The sequence below is a fragment of the Pectinophora gossypiella genome, chromosome 24 (assembly GCF_024362695.1).
Source record: "Pectinophora gossypiella chromosome 24, ilPecGoss1.1, whole genome shotgun sequence".
NCBI lineage: Eukaryota > Metazoa > Arthropoda > Insecta > Lepidoptera > Gelechiidae > Pectinophora > Pectinophora gossypiella.
Genome location: NC_065427.1, coordinates 1,891,600 through 1,914,434, shown reverse-complemented (window position 1 = coordinate 1,914,434; position 22,835 = coordinate 1,891,600). Strand labels below are relative to the sequence as shown.

Here is a 22,835-nt window from a genome sequence, read left to right as displayed (position 1 = left end):
TCCAATTCTCCTTGTTATTTGCATTCTGTTTTTTATATTAACATAACAATGTTACTACAAATATATACTTCACCATCATTGTAACGTAATCAATGCTTTTTCTGACGTGATTTATTGAAGCTCATGGCCTTGAGTAATGCAGGCACTCTTGTAGTTTGATTAGCCAAAATCTAGAAAGAAGAATGATCTAGAATCTTGAGTTACATTGGTTAGAAATAAACAATAATTCGGGTGGCTATCACGCAGTGTTTCACTTTCTTTTCTATTTAGTACATCATTATCATCATCACTAATTTAAGGTCCACGCTCTTGTCAGTGTAGCATTCTCCAGTAAGCAACTCTCGTTTATAATTTCTCTGAAATAAAACGTACACAGATGCTGTAATGTGTGTCTTTCTAAGAAATCATCGAGGCTTACGTACGAGTACGTTGTAATATCCAAATAAACTATCAGAATAATTATGTTTATGTTGGTACAGTGTAGATGCTTTGGCAGGTTTACCAACCGTCATCACTAATTTAAGGGCCGCGCTCTTGTCGGTGTAGCATTATCTATTCATGTCTATCAAAGGCCAATTCCTTCATTTCCCTACAAGACACGACGTTCGCCTTCTCTTTAATCTGTTCCATGTAAGCTCTTCTTGGTCTTCCCCTTCCTCTCTTTCCTTGTAGCTTCCCTTCTATGATGTTTTTAATAAATTCGTCATGTCTTATTAAGTGTCCGTATCTAAATTTAAATCTATTGTACGGATCTATGAATAAACCATGATACTAAATGATCAAATTAGTTTCCATTAATTACGCTGTCAAGAAATCAAAGTAGTATTTCCAATTTTGAATAGTGTTAATTTTTTAAGAAAAAATTGTAAACAAAGCTGCCAGTGTCCTTACTATCAAAGAGTTTTGTCAACAGGAACACTCCCACTTACATTTCCAGGAACGGCTCGTTATTGGTCAAAGCCATTGATATGAGACGCGCGTGGCACGTATCAACCCGTAACCCGTGCCGCCTGTTGACTGCTATCCGTGCCAAAGTAAAAAAAAAACATGGTAGAATAGCCCGAAATGGTGGTTACCTCAATTTCGCATTGAACGTTAGAATAGGTATTCACAAAATATCACCGACCTAATTAACAGCCACTTTGCGATACACTCGCGGCTTATCTGCGCGATAGCACTCCATAATACAGTCACTAAATGATATCCGAAGCTTTCATGCGGGCTTATGAATGGAATACTTGCCTGACTGCCTGTATTCATTCATTATTCATAACGCTAAAGGAAAATATTCAAGAAAGAGATAATTCTGTACCGTCGGTGAAAAGTAATACAAGTCCAAAATTCAAGTTTTGAGAAAATCGCGTTTAAAGTTAAAAATCTTCTAGCTCGCGACTTATAAGGAATAATGGAACAGAAGTTAGATGTGTTGATAGGTGATGATGGAAGGTTTCTTTTCTCATATTTAGTTATATTTAGAACCTAAACAGAAATGGTAGAGGATAAAAATAAATTACATGTATCAGTTGACACCAACTTTTATACTGTGTAAATTGATATAAGTCCAGTTATACCTTTTTACACACATAACTATACAAAAGTCATCGTTGATATATCATATTTCAATTAATAATTTTACAGTCTTATTCTACAAAAAACAAAATGTCTTGGAAGAAAGTTTATTTCATAAAGTTGTAGAAAGGCAAAATTCTATTTATTTTCTTTAAAAAGTAAAGAAACGTAACTTATATCAATTGACACAAACGATAAACTATAACGAATTTGTGTCAAGTGGTTTAACATGACTTATTTTTACGGTTTTATTGTGTAAAATGATACATGTTTTTACGAATTTCTAGTAATAAATACATATAAAGATGGTACACGTATATATAGTGTAAGGTGGCGATAATAAGATATTTTTGTTATGATTTTACTCTCAAAACTCATAACTAACCGGTCAAAACCACCACTGCTGCCCGCTACAAACACATTTTGTCCACTACACTACGCCCCTAATCAAAACCACTTTTTTCCATCCCTAACAAATGAAGGTAAGAGAAATCATATTAAGACTGGTCATTAGGAATGTTTCGGGCTAGCCTGGCAGTATGGCCTGAAGATAAAGGTGATGTACCTACGTACTTTTAAACCAAAATCACACAAACCGCTAAGTGTTACTTCTTTCTTGCTGAAACTATTTAAAAGATCACAATCACTCACTCATTCCACAATCAAAATCCCCTAAAGTAAAGTAACATTCGATATTTCGAATTATCAAAATTCCCGCAACATTGACAAAACGATAAACGGAGTCGAATCAATGTTGACGATAAGAATAGGTAGCGAAAATGAAGATCATTGGTTCACCTCCAAACCCATAGGTTACACAGGGCTATCCTCAGGGTAGGTCTTATCACCTTTACCATGGTCTGTTATGATTAAGCTAAATGAGCTCGTTTCCGCAAAAATCTACACGTAAGCACACGTGGGGGACTTTCCGCGTATCCTCGCGTATGGACCACTATTGTGAAGTGGGCAAACTTCCCACTATATCATCATCATCTTCCTGCCCTTATCTCACTCTAGGTGGGGTCGGCACAACATGTATGGGCAAATGTCCGATCTTCTTCTTCTGTCGTGTGGATTGTGAGGTGAATTACCAACCCCATCAACCCTGGTGTTAGGGTTATAACTGAGCCGCCATAGGCCCCTGACTTGACTCAATGAATACTCGAATGTCCCATATGTAATGTTATTTTAATGGGCTCAGTTTTCCGCATAAACGCAAGTGGTCTATTATGCGTGCTTTTATTGACTATGTAAGCCTACTAACTCCTTTCAGAAGCTCAAATACCTCCTGGGATTTTTACAAACTTTGTGACCTGGTTTAATAAGGGGCTGTGCCCGTGGTGTTGCCAATTATTTATTCTAATCTAATCTATCCTACAAGATCCCACTGCTGTGCAAAGGCCTCCCCTTCCTCTTTCCATTTTTCACAGTCCTGTGCGTAATTCTCTCTTATGTAATCAAAATACAGAAAAAATAAATACTGGTGGTGCTCAAGAGTTCAGAGTAGTTATTCCGTTTATAAAAAATGAGGTAGCTCGACAAATTTACACCATTCAACGTGTTTGAGAAACTGGTAATCTTCTCTTGAGAAGATGTGGCAGATCCCGATTCTGCCGATGCCGAGCTGGATCCCAGTAGGACCTTAAACCCAAAAGTATGTACGATCATCTACGGCTGTGTAGGTTCAAAAATACTACTACCGGCGCTTGCATCAAAGATCTAACCAGCGAGTATTGAATGGCTTGCATATTAATTGGAGCTCGATAATATTTGGAGCCATTATTTCACGTCTACAACCTCCTTAGCAATGAAGGCAGCGTTCAATCTGCCACCGCTTAATCTGCATGTAATCAACAAAACTATGTAAAACAGCTATGCTTCGAGCTAAGGGAAGGAGACTAACGACAGTTATGACAAATCTCAAATACCTCTTGACTAGCCCTGCCATGGTGATAACGACACCATGATCAGGACCCACAACTTATTGAGGTACTGTAATTAAGTACTACAAGGTGGCTATAGCAGAAAGAGAAAAAACACGGTTTGGTCTGAAGTACTAACTTAACCTATACCCATTCGCACGGTTTGCTGTGGCTCTAGACAAAATGTCTTCCCATAGACAGGTTTATGCGGAGGTCACCCTAGGATACACACTGGTGGCGCATGGAATCGAACTTGTATGTATCATTATACACGACACGTTATTGATATCCAAGATCGTATTTTCTGAAATATTTTGATATATATTAATTTATATTACTTTTCACGAAAAAGTTAATTTGGTGTTTGATGTTACAACTAAAATTATATCATTAAACACGGACCGTGAGAATTCAAGGTTTGCGTGTATTTTAATATATGTTGAGTTGCATTTACTTACACCAAAATATTTAGTGAAAATCTTCATTTCACTTTAATGCAAGTTAAGATGAATTATGTTACACGTGTTATAACAGCATGAATCCTTCACAAACAGTACTTATATCACAGAACACAAAAATTATCTCCGTATTTATAATAGCTACAGTTACGAGAATTAGACAGAAAGAAAGAGAATTTTTTGAACATGAAGTGTGTGCTAATAACTCAAAAGTGATACAACTCGAGTTGTATTACTTTTCACCGACGGTACAGAATTTTTATTGCAAAAATTAAGCATAGTCTTTCGTGAATTTTCATGTTAAAGTATATGGAAATTACCTGTTATAATAGCTTATAAAGTATCCGCCTACTTACATGAAAAATGGTTCTATATAATATAATACGAGTAATTGTAAACTGGTCCTTAAAGAATAAAGCGTCAAAAGACTTGTGTGTCTAAATCAATTACATTATAAAAAGATTTCATCGGATAGCATATCCGAAGAAAGTATGTAAAAATGTAGTAAGAGTACACATACATAAACTCACTCCCGTAATCCCTAATGGGGTGGGCAGAGCCACAAGTAATCAAAGACAACTTGCAGCCACTGTTGATACGATGTCGTAAGCTGGATGTAGTAAGAGTAGTAGTATGTATGCGTGAAAGTATGTTTATATGTGTACATAAACAGCCTGTATACGTCCCACTACTGGGCACAGGCCTCCCCTCAGTCTACCGGAGGGGGGTCTATGTGTATAAATACATATTTATACATCCAGCCCTACCCACCTTCGCTTTACAATATCACTTTTTTTAATCTTTCTCAATCTTAGTTAGTACATCGTCTTTTACATCACAACTATGAGTTGTGTACGAATGAGGATAAAAACTATAAGCTCAAATGTAGGTGGCAGCACTGCTTAGTGTTCCTAAATTTTGACAGTTGTCCAAACTGTCCAGCTAAAATTTGTGATTTTATATAAAATATGAAGCAACGTGGAGTGCATCCCGTCTAAAGGATGAGTTACGAAAAAGAAAAGCAACTACTTAGTTGGAAAAGTTATCTTCTTTCCGATCTTTACGGAATAAATATAACACTACGATATTGCAGTTAAACGCTGCTCAAAGGGTTAAAGTGTAAAAATATAACGAAACAATATGTTTGTTTATTCAAATAGTATGGGGTACTGACAAAATTTAAGAACACTTAACAGTAGCGACACCTGATGGGAGAAATAAGCAGATTTTACTCTCTTTTTAATTGTCATTCCCGTAACACTCTCAGGGTGGTATTAATAAACGAATCTCAGCTGAGACTGTCCTCAAGACCATTCTCAAGTCCCTGTTTTTATATAAGAACTGTCACATTGACATGATCTTGAGAGCAGTCTCGAAGCTGATATTAGTTTATCAATACCACCCTCAGAAACTGAATTCTGACAATCAGAATCCGTCTTCAATTATCGAATACATCTTATATCATTAGGTTCTGGGCAGTTACTTAATATATTTAGGTATAATAAAAGCGTGTGAACCTTCAGATAGAAATTACATTCCACAAAGAGCAACCCTAAATAGATTAAATTCGAAAGTCGTTTATCGCATCAATGTATCCTCTGGAAACGAGCTAATTCATTACCTTTTCACTCACCCACCTTTCTTTCCAAGTTTCTATCGCATTTTTGTTTTACTTACTAAAAAAAGGGGCTGTTATAAAATCGCTATCTGAGTTAGAGATAACTTTTTTCTTTTAAATATCTTTCCCTTCTGCTTCATCTACTGAAATTGGACGGGCGTTATCTACTCTGTGGTCTTTTGTATTTACTGCAAAACTTCAGTTTGTTGGCCACCCATATAATTTTCCAGCATAATAATAATTCTCCTTCTATCGTGTGTCTGGTGGCAGGGTTACTATAGAGCTGACAAAGGCCCCTGATGGCTCATGTAACGACTACCTACATACCTACCTACGTAAATAGTACAAATGCACGAACCATCTTCCTTTCGGCCAATTGAGTGATCAGCCTGATTAAACTAGGGATCACATAGTGATGAACCGTATTTTCCAGTATCAGGAAAAGATCCACTCTGTCGGTTTTTACGACATACCCAGAGAGGCAAGCTGGTCGCTTTCATTTTTTTATCTGCCTTCAGGAAGTTACAAGCTCCAAACAGTAAGCTTCAAGTCTGAAGGAATTAGTAAGTAATTACCGCTAGGATTGACATTACGAAAGATGTCGAAGTTAGACACTAACCTCCTGGTACAGGTGATTCTTGCCGGGAGAGAGCCCTCAGAGCTCCCCATATGTCCGGCCAAAATAATACCATCTGAGGAAAACCTACACAACAATAAGTAACGTCAAAAGACGATTCTTAGCAACAAAACGAAAACGATCCCACATAAAGTACACATATTCAAAACTAATTACGAAAGGAATGCGCATTTAAACTGAAATTTCTATTATTACATTCAGTTTTACGCGTCTGGAGATGTTAACTTCATTTGCATGTGTCTATTTTTCGAACAATACACGAATATACACGAAGTATGAAAACATTTTCAGCAACGTTAAACACTCGCGTATCAACTGTTAGCGGGTTGTCTAAACAAATTTGGCACGTGTGCTCGACGGTACGGTAAACTACAGTGGTACCAACATTTTGAACCGTTTACTGTGTTTAGTGTCTTTTAAATCTCTTTTATCTTCTATTTTTACCGACTTCAAAAAAGGAGGAGGTTCTCAATTCGACCGTATATATATTTTTTTTTTTTTTTTTTTTTTTTTTTTATGTTTGTTCGGGCATATCTTCGTCGTATATGAACCGATTTTGATAATTCTTTTTTTGTTTGAAAGGAGATATACCCAAGGGGGTCCCATGTCAAGGAAGTCAGGATCTGATGATGGAAGACCAGAGAAATCGAGGGGAATTTTCAAAAATCGTAGGAGCGACTAGTGCGTTTGTAAAGTCATATTGATCGGATCGATCTTTAGGCTTCGGGAAAACTTCCCGGCCTTCGAAAACTGGTCAGCATCAGGGAGATACCCTATGGCCTGGCAAAACTATACAACCTGGAGCAATTTTTCTTTCACGAAACGTATTTAAATCTTGATCAAATCCAATCGCCGGTGCAAAAAAACAAAATGGCGGAAAAAAAAGATGGCCGCCATACAAAATTTTGTCGATTTTGGAAGAAGCCCGTTTGGGTAAAAATAATGTATGGGGCGCTTACTCAAAACGTCATGTAGAGTACGGAAATACTTTCTGATCACCAAAAACTGCTCCGCATCAGAGAGATACTCTACGGCCTGGCAAAACTATCGCACGTGAACCAATATTTCTTTGAGAGCACTTATTTAAATCTTGGTTAAATTCCATAGCGCGTAAAAAAAACAAAATGGCGGAAAAACAAGATGGCCGCCATACACAATTTTGTTTTTTCAGAAAATGTCTCGGGATATAAAATATATATCGGGGTTGTGGTCGGATCGTCATGTTAAGTATGGAAATACTTCCCGATTTTCGAAAACTGCTCCGCATCAGGGTGACACCCTACGGCCTGGCGAAACTATCACACCTGAACCAATTTTTCTTTCACGAAACTTATTTAAATCTTGGTCGAATTTAATGGCCGGTGAAAAAAATACAAAATGGCGAAAAAACAAGATGGCCGCCATACAAAATTTTGTTTTTCCAGAAAATGTCTTGGGGGTAAAAATGATGTATAGGCGTGTGATCGAAACGTCATCTTTGAAAACTGCTCCCAATCAGGGAGACATCCTACGGCCTGGCAAACCTATTGCACCTGGATTTTGTTTGTTTCCACGACACCCATTTAAATCTTGGTCAAATTCTGTCGCCGGTGAAAAAGAACAAAGTGGCGGAAAAACAAGATGGCCGCCATACGAAGAGGGACAGTTTCGAATAAATCTACTGTATCTATATGTATGCGTGAGTGTGTATGATAGCAGCTTCCACTGACAACCACATGTGTGTATGTACACATACACATGTGTGTGTGTGTGTGTGTGTGTGTGTGTGTGTGTGTGTGTGTGTGTGTGTGTGTGTGTGTGTGTGTGTGTGTGTGTGTGCGTGTGTCTGTGTGTGTGCGTGTGTACGTGCGCGTGTGCTCGTGTGCGTTAGCGCGTGTGTGAGTGTGTGTGTGTAAACATGTTCATCAATAATAATTGTGATCACTACTAATAATATATTATATTATTATATATGAATATAAATCAGAAAATCTGTCTGTCTGCATCCTTGCTCGGTCTAACCATCACTTAAAATCGTAAAATAAAATAAAATTTTTAACAAAAAAAAACCGACTTCAAACGCAAAACTAAAAAGCAATAAATAAATTTACTTCGCACAAAGTAATTAGTACGTATTTTCAATTAGTTAATTATTTTATAATTCTGAAGTCGGTGCCAAGTAAATGCTATAACAACCCTACTACAATATCAAATTACTATGTACACACAATATTGTTTAATACCTATATCAAAGCAATTACAAAACAATGTCAAACAAAAAATTACAAAACAATCAGTATTGAAAAATATATGAATCGGTACTTCGTTGTAGCATTTCCTTGGCACCGGCTTCAGATTTATAAAATAATTAACTAATTGAAAATACGTACTAATTACTTTGTGCGAAGTAAATTTATTTATTGCTTTTTAGTTTTGCGTTTGAAGTCGGTTTTTTTTTGTTATGATGTTGGTATACAGGGTGTTAGTGACATCGCAACGAATACTGAGCAGGATGCGGATTTTTCACACCATGATTCTGAGTTAATATCAAGTAGAATTCATCAAACAATTCACAAAATAATAATAATAAAAAAAACAAATTGTCGTAAAATTCATGTATTTTTTTTTTAATTATTTTCAATTTATTTAGGTATGGCGAGGCGGTGAGTCTCGGCTCAACTCTCCTATTATAATTTGTATTTAATTTAATTTCCTTGATCTAAACCTAGTATATAAGTTTTGTTATTAACAAAATATGAGGCCTAGTAACTTGAATATATTTTTTTTATTATTGGAGGAGATCCTTGGGGGAGGCCTATGCCCAGCAGTGGGCGTCATACGGCTGATGATGATGATGATTAAATTTAATTCTATGTGATGGAAAATTTCACTTGATATTAACTCAGAATCATCCCACATTACGATGTCACTGACTGTATTATGTTTTTTAAGTTTGTTGCGAATTTTGACTAAACCCCAAATTACGGGTGACATAAATTGAGTTAGCGGTCGATAATAAAAACATAAACACTGTGGTAGATTAACATTCTTTTTTATTATTATTATTTTTTAGTATTATTTGATTATCTGAATTAAAATATCGATAATAAAATAATATTTTAAACTAGTGGCACGCATGATGGCCGTTTTGACGTCTGGCCCGTTCACTCATTCTTCTGCTGTAAAGTGGATTACCGGCCTCATCAACCCTGGTGTCAGGGTTATTATTAATTAATAATTACGTTAAAAGACCTGTATAGACCATGCTTTCACGTAAAATAAAAGGGGATTCGGTGACTTGACTCAATATTTATTCATAACGTTCTTCATACAAGTGATTCGAATTGGGAAAAAAGGGTAGGGCGCAGATGGCGCCTCATATTTATAGCAACAGAGAAACTACCTACGTCACTAGGTGGTGCTGACCGTCGCCTTGGTGAAGTAACAAGACCAAATAGCTGTACTTTATTGTGTTCATCAAGTTTCGTATTAATTTATAACTACTCGTATATTGACAGAGCGATACTTTATTTTGTCAATACGGCCGTCGTAGCGTGTCGCTAGTCAGCAAATTAATTTTATTCTTCGTCTATCTTCGTCTCAACAACCCTGGTGTCAGGGTTATTATTGAGCCGCCAAAGACCCCTGACATGGCTCATGTCACGATTACTCACTTACATCAGTAAGTACTTTCGGACAATCAGGTGATCAGCATGTAATGTCTTAACCAAACTAGGGATCACAAAGTGATTTTTGTGATATGTCCGCACCGGGACCTCCGCATCGTGAGCCCAACGCTAATCCACTGAACCACAGAGGCCGTTAATTTTATTTGTTCTATGACAATACAGTACTCATCGCTTTATAAAATTTTTAACAAAAAAAAAACCGACTTCAAACGCAAAACTAAAAAGCAATAAATAAATTTACTTCGCACAAAGTAATAAGTACGTATTTTCAATTAGTTAATTAATTTATAAATCTGAAGCCGGTGCCAAGGAAATGCTACAACGAAGTACCGATTCATATATTTTTCAATACTGATTGTTTTGTAATTTTTTGTTTGACATTGTTTTGTAATTGCTTTGATATAGGTATTAAACAATATTGTGTGTACATAGTAATTTGATATTGTAGTAGGGTTGTTGTAGCATTTACTTGGCACCGACTTCAGAATTATAAATTAATTAACTAATTGAAAATACGTACTTATTACTTTGTGCGAAGTAAATTTATTTATTGCTTTTTAGTTTTGCGTTTGAAGTCGGTTTTTTTTTTGTTAAAAATTTTATTTTATTTTACGATTTTAAGTGATGGTTAGACCGAGCAAGGATGCAGACAGACAGATTTTCTGATTTATATTCATATATAATAATATAATATATTATTAGTAGTGATCACAATTATTATTGATGAACATGTTTACACACACACACTCACACACGCGCTAACGCACACGAGCACACGCGCACGTACACACGCACACACACAGATACACGCACACACACAGACACACGCACACGCACACACACACACACACACACACACACACACACACACACACACACACACACACACACACACACACACACACACACACACACACACACACACACACACACACACACACACACACACACACACATGTGTATGTGTACATACACACATGTGGTTGTCAGTGGAAGCTGCTATCATACACACTCACGCATACATATAGATACAGTAGATTTCGCGTGGTTCGCTCGCTGCTAAAGCAGCTCGCGTGTCCTGTTTATTCGAAACTGTCCCTCTTCGTATGGCGGCCATCTTGTTTTTCCGCCATTTTGTTTTATTTCACCGGCGACAGAATTTGACCAAGATTTAAATGGGTGTCGTGGAAACAAACAAAATCCAGGTGCAATAGGTTTGCCAGACCGTAGGATGTCTCCCTGATTGGGAGCAGTTTTCAAAGATGACGTTCCGATCACACCCCTATACATCATTTTTACCCCCAAGACATTTTCTGAAAAAACAAAATTTTGTATGGCGGCCATCTTGTTTTTTCGCCATTTTGTATTTTTTTCACCGGCCATTAAATTCGACCAAGATTTAAATAGGTTTCGTGAAAGAAAAATTGGTTCAGGTGTGATAGTTTCGCCAGGCCGTAGGGTGTCACCCTGATGCGGAGCAGTTTTCGAAAATCGGGAAGTATTTCCATACTTAACATGACGATCCGATCACAACCCCGATATATATTTTATATCCCGAGACATTTTCTGAAAAAACAAAATTGTGTATGGCGGCCATCTTGTTTTTCCGCCATTTTGTTTTTTTTTTACGCGCTATGGAATTTGACCAAGATTTAAATAAGTGCTCTGAAAGAAATATTGGTTCACGTGCGATAGTTTTGCCAGGCCGTAGAGTATCTCTCTGATGCGGAGCAGTTTTTGGTGACCAGAAAGTATTTCCGTACTCTACATGACGTTTTGAGTAAGCGCCCCATACATTATTTTTACCCAAACGGGCTTCTTCCAAAATCGACAAAATTTTGTATGGCGGCCATCTTTTTTTTCCGCCATTTTGTTTTTTTGCACCGGCGATTGAATTTGATCAAGATTTAAATACGTTTCGTGAAAGAAAAATTGCTCCAGGTTGTATAGTTTTGCCAGGCCATAGGGTATCTCCCTGATGCTGACCAGTTTTCGAAGGTGGGGAAGTTTTCCCGAAGCCTAAAGATCGATCCGATCAATATGACTTTACAAACGCACTAGTCGCTCCTACGATTTTTGAAAATTCCCCTCGATTTCTCTGGTCTTCCATCATCAGATCCTGACTTCCTTGACATGGGACCCCCTTGGGTATATCTCCTTTCAAACAAAAAAAGAATTATCAAAATCGGTTCATATACGACGAAGATATGCCCGAACAAACATAAAAAAAAAAAAAAAAAAAAAAAAAATAAAATATACGGTCGAATTGAGAACCTCCTCCTTTTTTGAAGTCGGTAAAAAGAATCTTTCTCCAATAACAAGAACATAAGACATTTTTTCGCAGTCACCAACTTTCGATTTCAATAATAAAATTGAAAAATTATTCTCTTGGGTACATAAAATTGTAACGAAGATATGGATTTTACATAGGTCGTATAAATTTATTTTGAAGGACGAACGAAATATCCTTGAAGAAGAATACATAAAATAACCATATATAAATTGGGCCTCCGTGGTCCAGTGGTTAAGCGTTGGGCTCAAGGTCCGGAGGCCCCGGGTTCGAAGCCCGGTGGGGAAAAATCACTTTGTGATCCCTAGTTTGGTTAGGACATTGCAGGCTGATCACCTGATTGTCCGAAAGTAAGGTGATCCGTGTTCCGGAAGGCACGTTAAGCCCCGGTTGGTCACTACTTACTGATATAAGTATGTAGTCGTTACATGAGTCATGTCAGGGGCCTTTGGCGGCTGAATAATAACCCTGACATCAGGATTGATGAGGTTGGTGTGCCACCTCACAACCCACACGATAGGAAGACGTAAATTTTCCGATGGAAAATTCCACTTGGTATAAATTCACTCACTAACACCCGGTCTTCTTCTATCCACCTGATATTTCACCTCACAACCCACACGATAGAAGAAGAAGAACACCCGGTGCAATAACTTAATGTTTGTTGGCAGGTGTTGTTGCATGGTGGAGGTAAGGAGACGGTGCAGACATGGGGGACAGCTTCCTGCACCTCGGGGACATTGTCTCCCTGTACGCAGAGGGCACTGTATCAGGCTTCCTGAGTACTTTAGGGTGAGTACCATAATCTATATAAGAAGACTAGCTTTTGCCCGCGACTTCGTCCGCGTGGCGTGTTATAAAAGAGAGATCTTTGTGTGGGGGAGTGCATGTCAAATTTCAAGCATCTAACTTATGCAGTTTAGATTTTTTCATACAAATGTTTTTTCCCGCTAACTCCCGTTCCCGTGGGAATTTTGCAATATCCTGTTGCAACTAAGCTTTAAGTTTACTAAGGTACCTGCATGCCAAATTTCAAGCGTCTAACTTAATTGGTTTAGATTTTTCATACAAAAGGATTTTCCCGCTAATTCCCGTTGCGGTGGGAACTTCGGGAATTCCTAACGGTACCTAAGCTACGTCCCTTCCAAATTTCAAGTGCCTACGTTTAGCCGTTTAGGCTGTGCGTTAATATGTCAGTCAGTCAGTTTCTCCTTTTATATATTTAGAATACGGTTTGGACGACATGATGACGATGATTGACTGACTCACTCGTCACGATATCTCAGAAACTACAAGTGCTAGGAGTCTCAAATTTGACGTAATCCACGCAGAGCACCGTAGCTTAGACCACCAATTCTTGGATCACCAAAACTATTCCACGTAGAGCACCAACGGACAAGTAGCTACTAGTGTTGTAGCTAGGGGTCTATTTGATAGCTGATAATACCTGATAATAGGATTTATGTTTTTAAATAATATTGCGAAGTCAGCCTTAAATTATTTGTCTAGGCGACATTTAGAAAAAAATTGGACATCAACTTGACTGATTTGTGCTAGTATTATAATGATGCTTATGATTAATTAATTAATAAACTTTCTAGTGATTTTATCGATATATTTCATTTAATCAAATACACTCCAAGTCCCCAACACTAGTAGCTACTGATCCGTTGGTGTTCTGCGTGGAATACGTCGCAAATTTTGCACGGGGCCTCCTTTTATTTCATCCCCTAAGGGGCTAAAAAGTTTGTGTGAAACTTCTATAGTTTAATAGTAGGGTCATTCGAATGAAGTATAATGTATTAATGTCACATAGAGACTACATGCGGCGCGCTACAGCAGGTTTTCTCGGAAAGAATCTTCAGCATTTTTACTATTACTATAGGGCAAGTGTATCCCCTAATACCACATTCAATAACCACCTGCATAGAATGTACAGTAGGTTACGTCAAAACAGGGTGATGAGGTTCTTCTTCTATTGTGTGGGTTGTGAGGTGGAGTACCAAACTCATCAATCCTGGTGTACTATGAGTTGATGAGGTTGATCATAGATGTCACAAGTTCACAAGCCGCACGAGAGAAGAAGCGAAATATTACAACTATCTAAGACTTTCGAGGTTCCCAGTAAAGAAGGAGATTCCAACTGGCTTTCCGTAGATATCTGTGTGAAATGTCAGATTTAAAGAAAGAAAGAAAGAAAGAAAGAAACGTTTATTATAAAGGGACACCACAGTAACAAATACAAAACAAATATATAATTTAAAACACGGAGTAACACACAACTTACAATCAAACAAAACACATAATAAAAACAACATACACGAGAAATACAAATAATTGAGTGTATGGACTGGTCAACGATGGTGGTGGTGTCCTTTATAAAAGGGCCTCACTCAGCATAAGCCGCGGCGCTAGCCACGACGCTGGTATTCTGTGGACCCTGCTAAGTGAGGCACGGAAGCCGTGTCTCCCACAAATACAACTTGATTTCCTAGACGTTAACCTAATAAATTGTTGTTTTCCACCAGGTTGGTAGATGACAGGTGCGTGGTCTGCCCAGAGGCCGGCGACCTGACTGATCCGCCTAAAAAGTTCCGGGGTGAGTGGTTTACCAATACGTTACTCCTCTCCTAGAATGATAATAAAAAATGCCTTGTGAGAATAGTGATTTGCTTGTTATAAAAGCGTAGATTAAACGTAAACGCGTACGTGTTTAAGCGTAGCGTTGAGGTCGCAAGTTTGAATGCAGCACTGTCCTAAACCAATGATTGTCGAATTTGTTTTCGAATTCATGTTTGGATCATAAATAATTATCACGGCGAAGGAAAACATCGTGAGGAAACCCACATTCCCGAGAAATCGTCCCTTAGCTTACAACACCGCTTAAGTCATTTTTACCAACTTTACAGGAGACGAAATAAAATGTCTTATTTAAAATATCTGTAGATTTTTTTATTGCTACTTAATACATACTCTAGTTAGCGGTTAATAAATAATTATTTATACTTATTTTGACGATTTACCTAACCAAATGAACGAAATGCATTTTCGGAGTGTAACCTAACCTGTATTGGGCTGGTTTTCCCTTCGCGGGTTGGAAGGTCAGACAGGCAGTCGCTTCTGTAAAAAACCGAACCTGTCAAATCTTTAGGTTAGGTTAGGTTAGAGGTAAGCGGATCCTGTCAAAAATGGGATAATGCTAGAGTGAATAGCGTAAATTAAAGAATAATACTATGTTAATAACGGTAACTCTTCTCCCCGCACGAACTCGTATCGGGAACTTCACCCCCTCTGGGTTTTACTTTAGTCTTAAATGGCCGTAGGCCGCTAAGTAAAGTGAGATCGCGCGGACTGTCTCGGTCGCACTTCGTATGGAGTTTCCAGGGTGTGATAAAAGTGAACTATCATTACATTATCATACGAAGGTAGATACTTCGTCCGAAAGATGTAAGAATATGTTGAAACCACATCCACAATTAGGCGTTCGGTGTTGAAATCATTATGTTAAAATTTAGCAAAGTTTACCAAGTATTGAAAGCACTTTAGGCTGTTTTCTGGAACTTTCTTCAATTCGTAGCAAAATTATAATCCGTGTTATCGCTTTCGCCGTTTAAAGTGAAAATTTATTGAGTAGAAGTTTAAACGTTCTGGGTATAATTTTCAGTTAGGGATCGTTTTACGATTTTAATCCATGATCTTGTACTTCAAACCTTTGGGTCTTTGCGTCTTTTCGGAAACAATATTGTTAAGCTGAATGCGGGTAGCAGAAGTTCGGTCGTGGTTGGGGCAAGTCTTGGACGAGGCTTATGTCCAGTTTACGTTGGTATTGGTGGTAATTCTAGTACACACCATCTAATTTTATTTTAAGTAATACCTTTCATTTTCTTATCCGCCGAAAAGGAAAGGGACGGGCAATCGACAGAAATAAAATTCATGGAAGACACGTCATTTTTAAGCACAAATCTAAAACAACCCTTTCAAATTTTTACATTGACCGATAACCCGACAGAATTAAGTTCGCCAGATACCAATTTATTCGTCCGGGTTATTCATTCATCCACTCAATAATTTTAAAATGAACAGCTGTCAATCATCCATCCCTTTCCTTTTCGGCGGATAAGAAAAAGACTGTATATAACTTAAAATAAAATTAGATGGCTACTACAGGAATCGGGGCCATTATATGGTTATTTTAACTATTATTATTTATTTATTTTTCTATTATTATTATTTTTTTGTATTGCACCCAAAAGTTCTTTCACTCTAAATTTGCCTGGCAGAAATTGCTGTTTAGCAATAAGGTTATTCGTTTGTACATGTCATAGAGCAACACGGACCTCCCCGGGTACATGTCCTTTACTTATGTCTTTGTACAATGTGAATTATTGATTCATTGATTGATGTCCAGCAGTGGACAATTTCGGCTGATGATGAAGATTGTTATATTTATTTATTAAAATGGTTGCTCTTTGGTTTTGGTATGAACTAGAGCCTGAATTAAACTTCAAATTGCATGTCTCATTCGCACTAACGGTGTGAAGCACAGTGCTAAAAAGAAACGACAGATATGTCATTCTAATCATTCTACAATAGATTTAAATTGGATCTGTACACTTTCAGGTTAGTGAACCACTTGAAGTCTTGAAACACATTCTGCTATTATTAAACTGTTTTATTATGATCGATTGACTTTGTGACCTTAATTTTAAATCTAACATTGCATTTCGAACCCTATTACCGATAAGATATATCAACAATTCTTTCAGATACGTTCTACAACTGGGTAGATTTCGGGTGGTATTAATAAACGAATCTCGGCTGAGACTGCCCTCTAGGTCATGCTCAAGTCTCTGTTTTTATATGAGAACTGTCACATTGACATGATCTTGAGGGCAGTCTCGAAGCTGAGATTACTTTATTAATGCCACCCTTCATCTCGCTTTTTCACATCTTGGCACTTGACTTTTATGTCACCACCCCCAGAAAGTACCAAAAATACCTTTTTCTACCGTTGACTATAACTGACTATTAACGTTGAATAGTTGCGATTTTTCCGTAGTCTTAGGTTTTTTTTTTCAATATAATTGTTTCTATTTCAGATTGTCTGTTCAAGATATGCCCTATGAACCGATACTCCGCTCAAAAGCAGTTCTGGAATACTGCTAAACAGTCCGCCAATTCTAACACCGATACAGGACTGTTGAAGAGGTTGCACGTGAGTATTTATTTACATACATACATAAACTCACACCTATTTCCCACCGGGGTTAGCAGAGCCTATAGAATTCCATTTGCTTCGATCCTGACACACTTGCTTCCTCCACATTTATCAATCGCTTCATACACGCACGCCGGTTCAGAGTAGATCGTACTAAACCTTTTCACTTTTTAACCTTTTTTGTATTTATTTCTCTCTCTCTCTTTATTTAAGAGCTGCGCTCTTGTCGGTGGAGTAATCGCCATTCCTCTCTTCTTCCCGCCAAATCCTTCACCTCCTGATACGACACAACCTGCACCTTCTCTTTTTATTTTTATTTATTTTACAAATGATCTCCTAGGTCTACCCCTTCCTCCCTTAAATTTTTCCTTCTATGATGTTTGTCATAAATGAATCGTGTCATATCAGGTGGCCAATCATACTTCCTCTCCGGTTCTCTATAGTCTTCATTATGGTTCTCCTTTCTTCAACTCTTTCCAGCACTTTTTCATTTGACACTATTTCAGTCCAGCATATACCCACCATCCTTCGCCAACACCAGATCTCAAACGCCTCCAACCTCTCTCTGTCTCTCTGTGTCATAGTCCACGTTTCACTTCCATAGAGTGCAATGCTCCAAATGTATGATTTAATAAACCGTTTCCTTATTTTTAATGATATATTTTTGGTTTTCAAAATGTATTTTTTCCTGTTAAATGCTTGTTTGGCTATTGCAATTCTGGCTATTATGTCTTGTGTGCATCTAGCGTCACTATTTATTATACTTCCAAGATATTTAAAACTATCAACTCTTTCTAATATGTTGTCATTTAGTTTAACAGTAAGTATATTTATTTGAGACTCTTTATTTCTTTTAAGAATATTAAGGACCTCAGATCTATATGAAAGACGTCAGCAGAGATATTTAATATGTACCTATACCGTTTTACTTTGTTGTCTGAAAGCATGGCTATTTGAGCGAGTGTATATTTGTATGTAGGTTTGTATGTCCTTTTTATGTCAGCCCACTACGGCCGATCTTCTATACAGGGCGTTAGTGACGTCATAACGAAAACTTTGATGGGTGATTCCGGCCATGATTCTGAGTTGATGGCAAGCCCTCTATCGTGTTTTTGGGGAACGCCGATTGGAAAGTCCCTCATTGCTAAGGAATTTAGTTATCTGCTAATCTCCTTGTTTCCTAACTACATACATACATAAACTCACGCCCGTAATCCCAAATGGGGTGGGCAGAGCCACAAGTAATCAAAGACAACTTGCAGCCACTGTTGATACGAAGTCCTAAGATGGATATGATGAACCTCGTGGTGATAAGGGATCAGCCTATCGCCCATAACATTAGTCCATCATGTTAGAGGACGCCATCATGTTTCCTAACTAATCATGGCCTATCACGACCTTCGGAGCGTGAATGCAACGCCCAAGTAGGTATGCATTTTTATCTGGTAATGAGAAAATAAACGTTTATGACTCAAACTTGACAAATCTCCCGTAATAAATAAACATTTCCATCTTTAGCGTTTTCGTAATCATAATGTAAACTCTACTAACAGACATAAATATTACGCTTTTATATACATTAATGAAAAAAGCGACTCGGATTATTTTATTTCACAAATTCTGAAACAATCCCCCAAATATATCTCTTAAACTGTAGCGCAGGCGGAAATTTTTGTAACAAAATGTCCCATTCAGTTGATAAATTGACTCATTTAGAAGATTCATTGTTGTCAAACGGTTTTTATAACAATATTAACGAGTTTATTAAGAGAAAAGCAGCTTGATTAATGATGTTCCTAACCTCAAAAGGAAAAACGGAACCCTATCGGATCACTCTGTTGTCGGTCCGTCTGTTGATCTGTGCGTCTTAAGACCCTTTTTCCCGGGAATGTGGTATTCCAGAGTATAAAATTATTTTATGCTCGACTGGAACTTTGCTTTGACATGTGCGTGGACCGGCAATTTTTTTTTTTTTTTTGTCGTGACTTATTGTAGATTTGCCGCAGATGGCATTAACTACTTAGCCGGACAAAATGGAACGCCACAAGTCAAAAGTAATTTCTATATAACACATACATACATAAACAGCCTATATACGTCCCACTGCTGGGCACAGGCCTCCACCACCTACAAATGACAAAGAGTGAACGTTCTTGAAACAACGAAATACTTTTCAACTATTCCGTCATTCTTTCCCAACCAGCACAGCCTAAAAGACAAATAGTCTCATAGTGACGTTAATGTGCCTCTGGACAATTTATTTCTCAACACACTAATATTAATTACAGTTGTACTACTGTTTATTGGTCCAACATGACGCTTATAATTGATGGCTGGATTATGTAACGTTGATGTATTATGCTTTAGTTTTAAAGTATGAATATTTATAGGTTGTCTCGTGTTGTGGAGGGATTTCAAATGAATAAACTTGACTACCAAATTCTACTTTACATATCTTGGCCAGCTGCGTCTCATTGCTACACCACTAAACATAAATTGTACTTTTTTTGGGAGCTCGAGAAGTGTGTCAGGATCGAAGCAAATGGAATTCCATAGTTTCTGATTACTTCGGTGGGAAATAGGCTATGTTTTTAGAATTTGATTTGTTATGGTGGTAAAATTATTCGTCAACCTACTGCCTATTGACTTTGCCAGTATACGTTTTCTGGCCCAGTAGGACATACCATCGTCAGAAAAAACATTCAGGATACTTCAAATGCAATAGCAGTGTGCACGGGTTACGCTATGGCGTGTGACAAATAACGCAGGATTCGACTGACAGGCGGAGTATAAATGCTGTCTACGAACGTACGTCGCACAGACATCTGCAATATCATGTACCCACTTTAAAACCCTGTCGCACCAACGTATTTGACATTTAGTGAGACTTACAGCTTAATATGACAAAGAAGTTAATGCGACATGGTACTAAACCATGTGCATATTAATGCCCGTGGCTGTTTATTTTCTTGGTATGTCTAGCTAGGCTGTACCACAGAATAATGAATACTACGTACAGAACGGTAACTCTCCGCCCCGTATCAATTCGTATCGGGTGAAGAGCTAGATTTATCGCAACCCTCTGGGTCTTACTTTAGTCTAAATGATCGTAAGCAGCTAAGGAGTAAGGGAAAGAACGCGGATTGTCTCGCTCGCACTTACAAGGTAAGGCAGCACACGGTAAGAATGAGATTTTTGTATGGAGTGTCCAGGGTGCGACTGTACTCTATCTTTGTGCCCTGCTACGATACGAACCACCACGGTAAAGTACAAATAGTAATCTTGCCTTGTCCTGTCTAGCCTAAGGTTTCACACTGCGGGGCAAAGGCCTCCCTCCACACCCAGCTCTGGATAGAATATCATAGGAGAAATAATATAATTAATGATATTTATATGGCTTTTGGTTTTGTTTTTAGCATGCTGCAGAAATCGAGAAAAAGCAGAACGAGCTAGAGAACAGAAAGTTATTAGGAACCGTCGTCCAGTATGGCAGCGTCATACAACTGCTGCACGTCAAGTCTAACAAATATCTCACTGTGAGTACTTTTCTTTTCTACCCACAATAAAATGGAAGTAATTTAACACAACGTTCTTGGATGCCCAAGATGCGAGGAAACACTCAGGTCATAGTCTAAGAGAAGCGAACCGAAGTGGGACGATAGCGAAAACGTGTCTCCTGCCGTTGGGGTTGGTATGGAGAGCAGTAATGTTTGCTATCGGGACTAAGTGACCCCCTCAAAGACTCAGGCTGCTTTCCATCAAAGCTGTGCGACGCTGTGTAGCGAGATATGTGTTTGCTAAGAACCAATTGAATCGCTTTCTTATCCTAACCTCCCTCAGCGTAGCTCCTACGGATCGGCTCTTAACAAACACATCCGTCGCTACGCATCTTCGCTCATCTTCGGTGGAAACGAAGCCTAATCGGACGCTAATTTTCGATAGTGATCCTGACAAACCACTTTCACTTCATCCACCCTCATGAAAGTTTTCATTTTTTTTTTCAGTTTTTCACTTATCTGTTTAGTTTCGAGTATTCGTGAACTGGGGGGTTGCAAATGCAATATTGCTATTTAACATTTATTGACATTGCGCACTTATTACAGTCTCCGTGGTCTAGCCGTAAAACACCACCAACCCGTATGGAATCAGCGTTGTAGAGTGTGCTCCATACCCCCTCCAGCTCATTGAGGGGAGGAAATGTTTTCTCTATTTATGATTTCTGTTCAAACAGGTTAACAAAAGACTACCCGCATTGCTGGAGAAGAATGCCATGCGGGTGCATCTGGACGCGAACGGTAACGAAGGCTCGTGGTTTTATGTTATGCCCTTCTACAAGCTGCGGTCGACAGGTACAGTAAATTTCTTATTATAATTATATAACATATGAACTTATTATATAGGGGGATTCGAAGACCTAAATCCTTGGAGAATAATATTGGCAATCTAAAAAGACTGTAGCTACAAAGGATCGAGAAGTGAAATCTATTTTTGTTCCTCTACCTGCAGGGGATAGCAGGATTAAGGGAAGAAAATGAATTGGCTTTATATTGCATTGCTTGGCCTTTAAATGTATGGGTGCGAATGCTCGTAGTAGGAGAAGTGCCTACTTCCGTGCTTAGTACATATTGGTGTAAATTCGCAGTCGTTATATCAGCCGTGTTGGCCTTTAACGGCTCAATAATAACCCTGACGCCAGGGTTGTGGAGGCTGGTAACTCACCTCACGCATACAATAGAAGGAGAAGAAGGAGTAACCCTAACGTTTCATCCAAATACATTTTTTCAAATCAATGTCTTTATTAAACTTTTCATCACCAAGAACACTACACAGCCATATTTATTTTTATTTACATTAGGCTCGCTCGCTTGATCACAATGTGACGACGCTTACCTAGTAAATACCTATTCACTCTAGCCTTGAAGACTCCCAGATTATAAAGTGTTGGAAAAACAGACGACGGCAGACAGTTCCAGTCCTTTGCCGTTCGCATCAAAAATAATAATTGAGAGATTGCCGCGCTACTTAGCTTTCTATCTCTCTCTTATAACTCTGAGCCTGGGGTCGGTGCCTTGTGTTTGAGCATCAGGGTTGCATCTGGAGCGGATGATCCTGCTATACCTTACTTATTTAGTCTACTATGGTGCTCTATTAGTTAATTTCATGTTTCTTTAATCTAAAACGTTTGTCGTACAGGCGATAACGTGGTGGTTGGTGACAAGGTGATTATGAACCCCGTGAATGCGGGTCAACAAGTCCTACACGTATCTTCAAACCACGAACTTACTGACAATGTTGGCTGTATGGAGGTAACTAATCTTATCTTACTTTTAACAATGTTTGTGACCCTCTTCCCGGGTAAAGGTGTTTTATCGTCTTCCACCTATCTTTGGTCTTATATATAATAAACTTATAAAAAGAAACTGGAGTCCATGCGTCATCTTTCTAAATCTTGGAT

At 38.1% G+C, this 22,835-nt stretch overlaps 1 protein-coding gene across 2 annotated transcripts in view; it reads left to right on the top strand.

Annotated features, from left to right (window-relative positions):
• The window catches only part of LOC126377795 (inositol 1,4,5-trisphosphate receptor), a 119,344-nt gene that overhangs the window by 33,693 nt on the left and 62,816 nt on the right, over positions 1-22,835 (top strand). For both annotated transcript variants that reach the window (XM_050025632.1, XM_050025631.1), the window contains exons 2-7: positions 12,834-12,954; positions 14,691-14,761; positions 17,262-17,377; positions 20,797-20,916; positions 21,612-21,729; positions 22,574-22,686. In XM_050025632.1, the coding sequence (XP_049881589.1) occupies positions 12,872-12,954; positions 14,691-14,761; positions 17,262-17,377; positions 20,797-20,916; positions 21,612-21,729; positions 22,574-22,686 (621 nt within the window). In that variant the 5' untranslated portion in view covers positions 12,834-12,871. The remainder of the gene's footprint in view (positions 1-12,833; positions 12,955-14,690; positions 14,762-17,261; positions 17,378-20,796; positions 20,917-21,611; positions 21,730-22,573; positions 22,687-22,835) is intronic.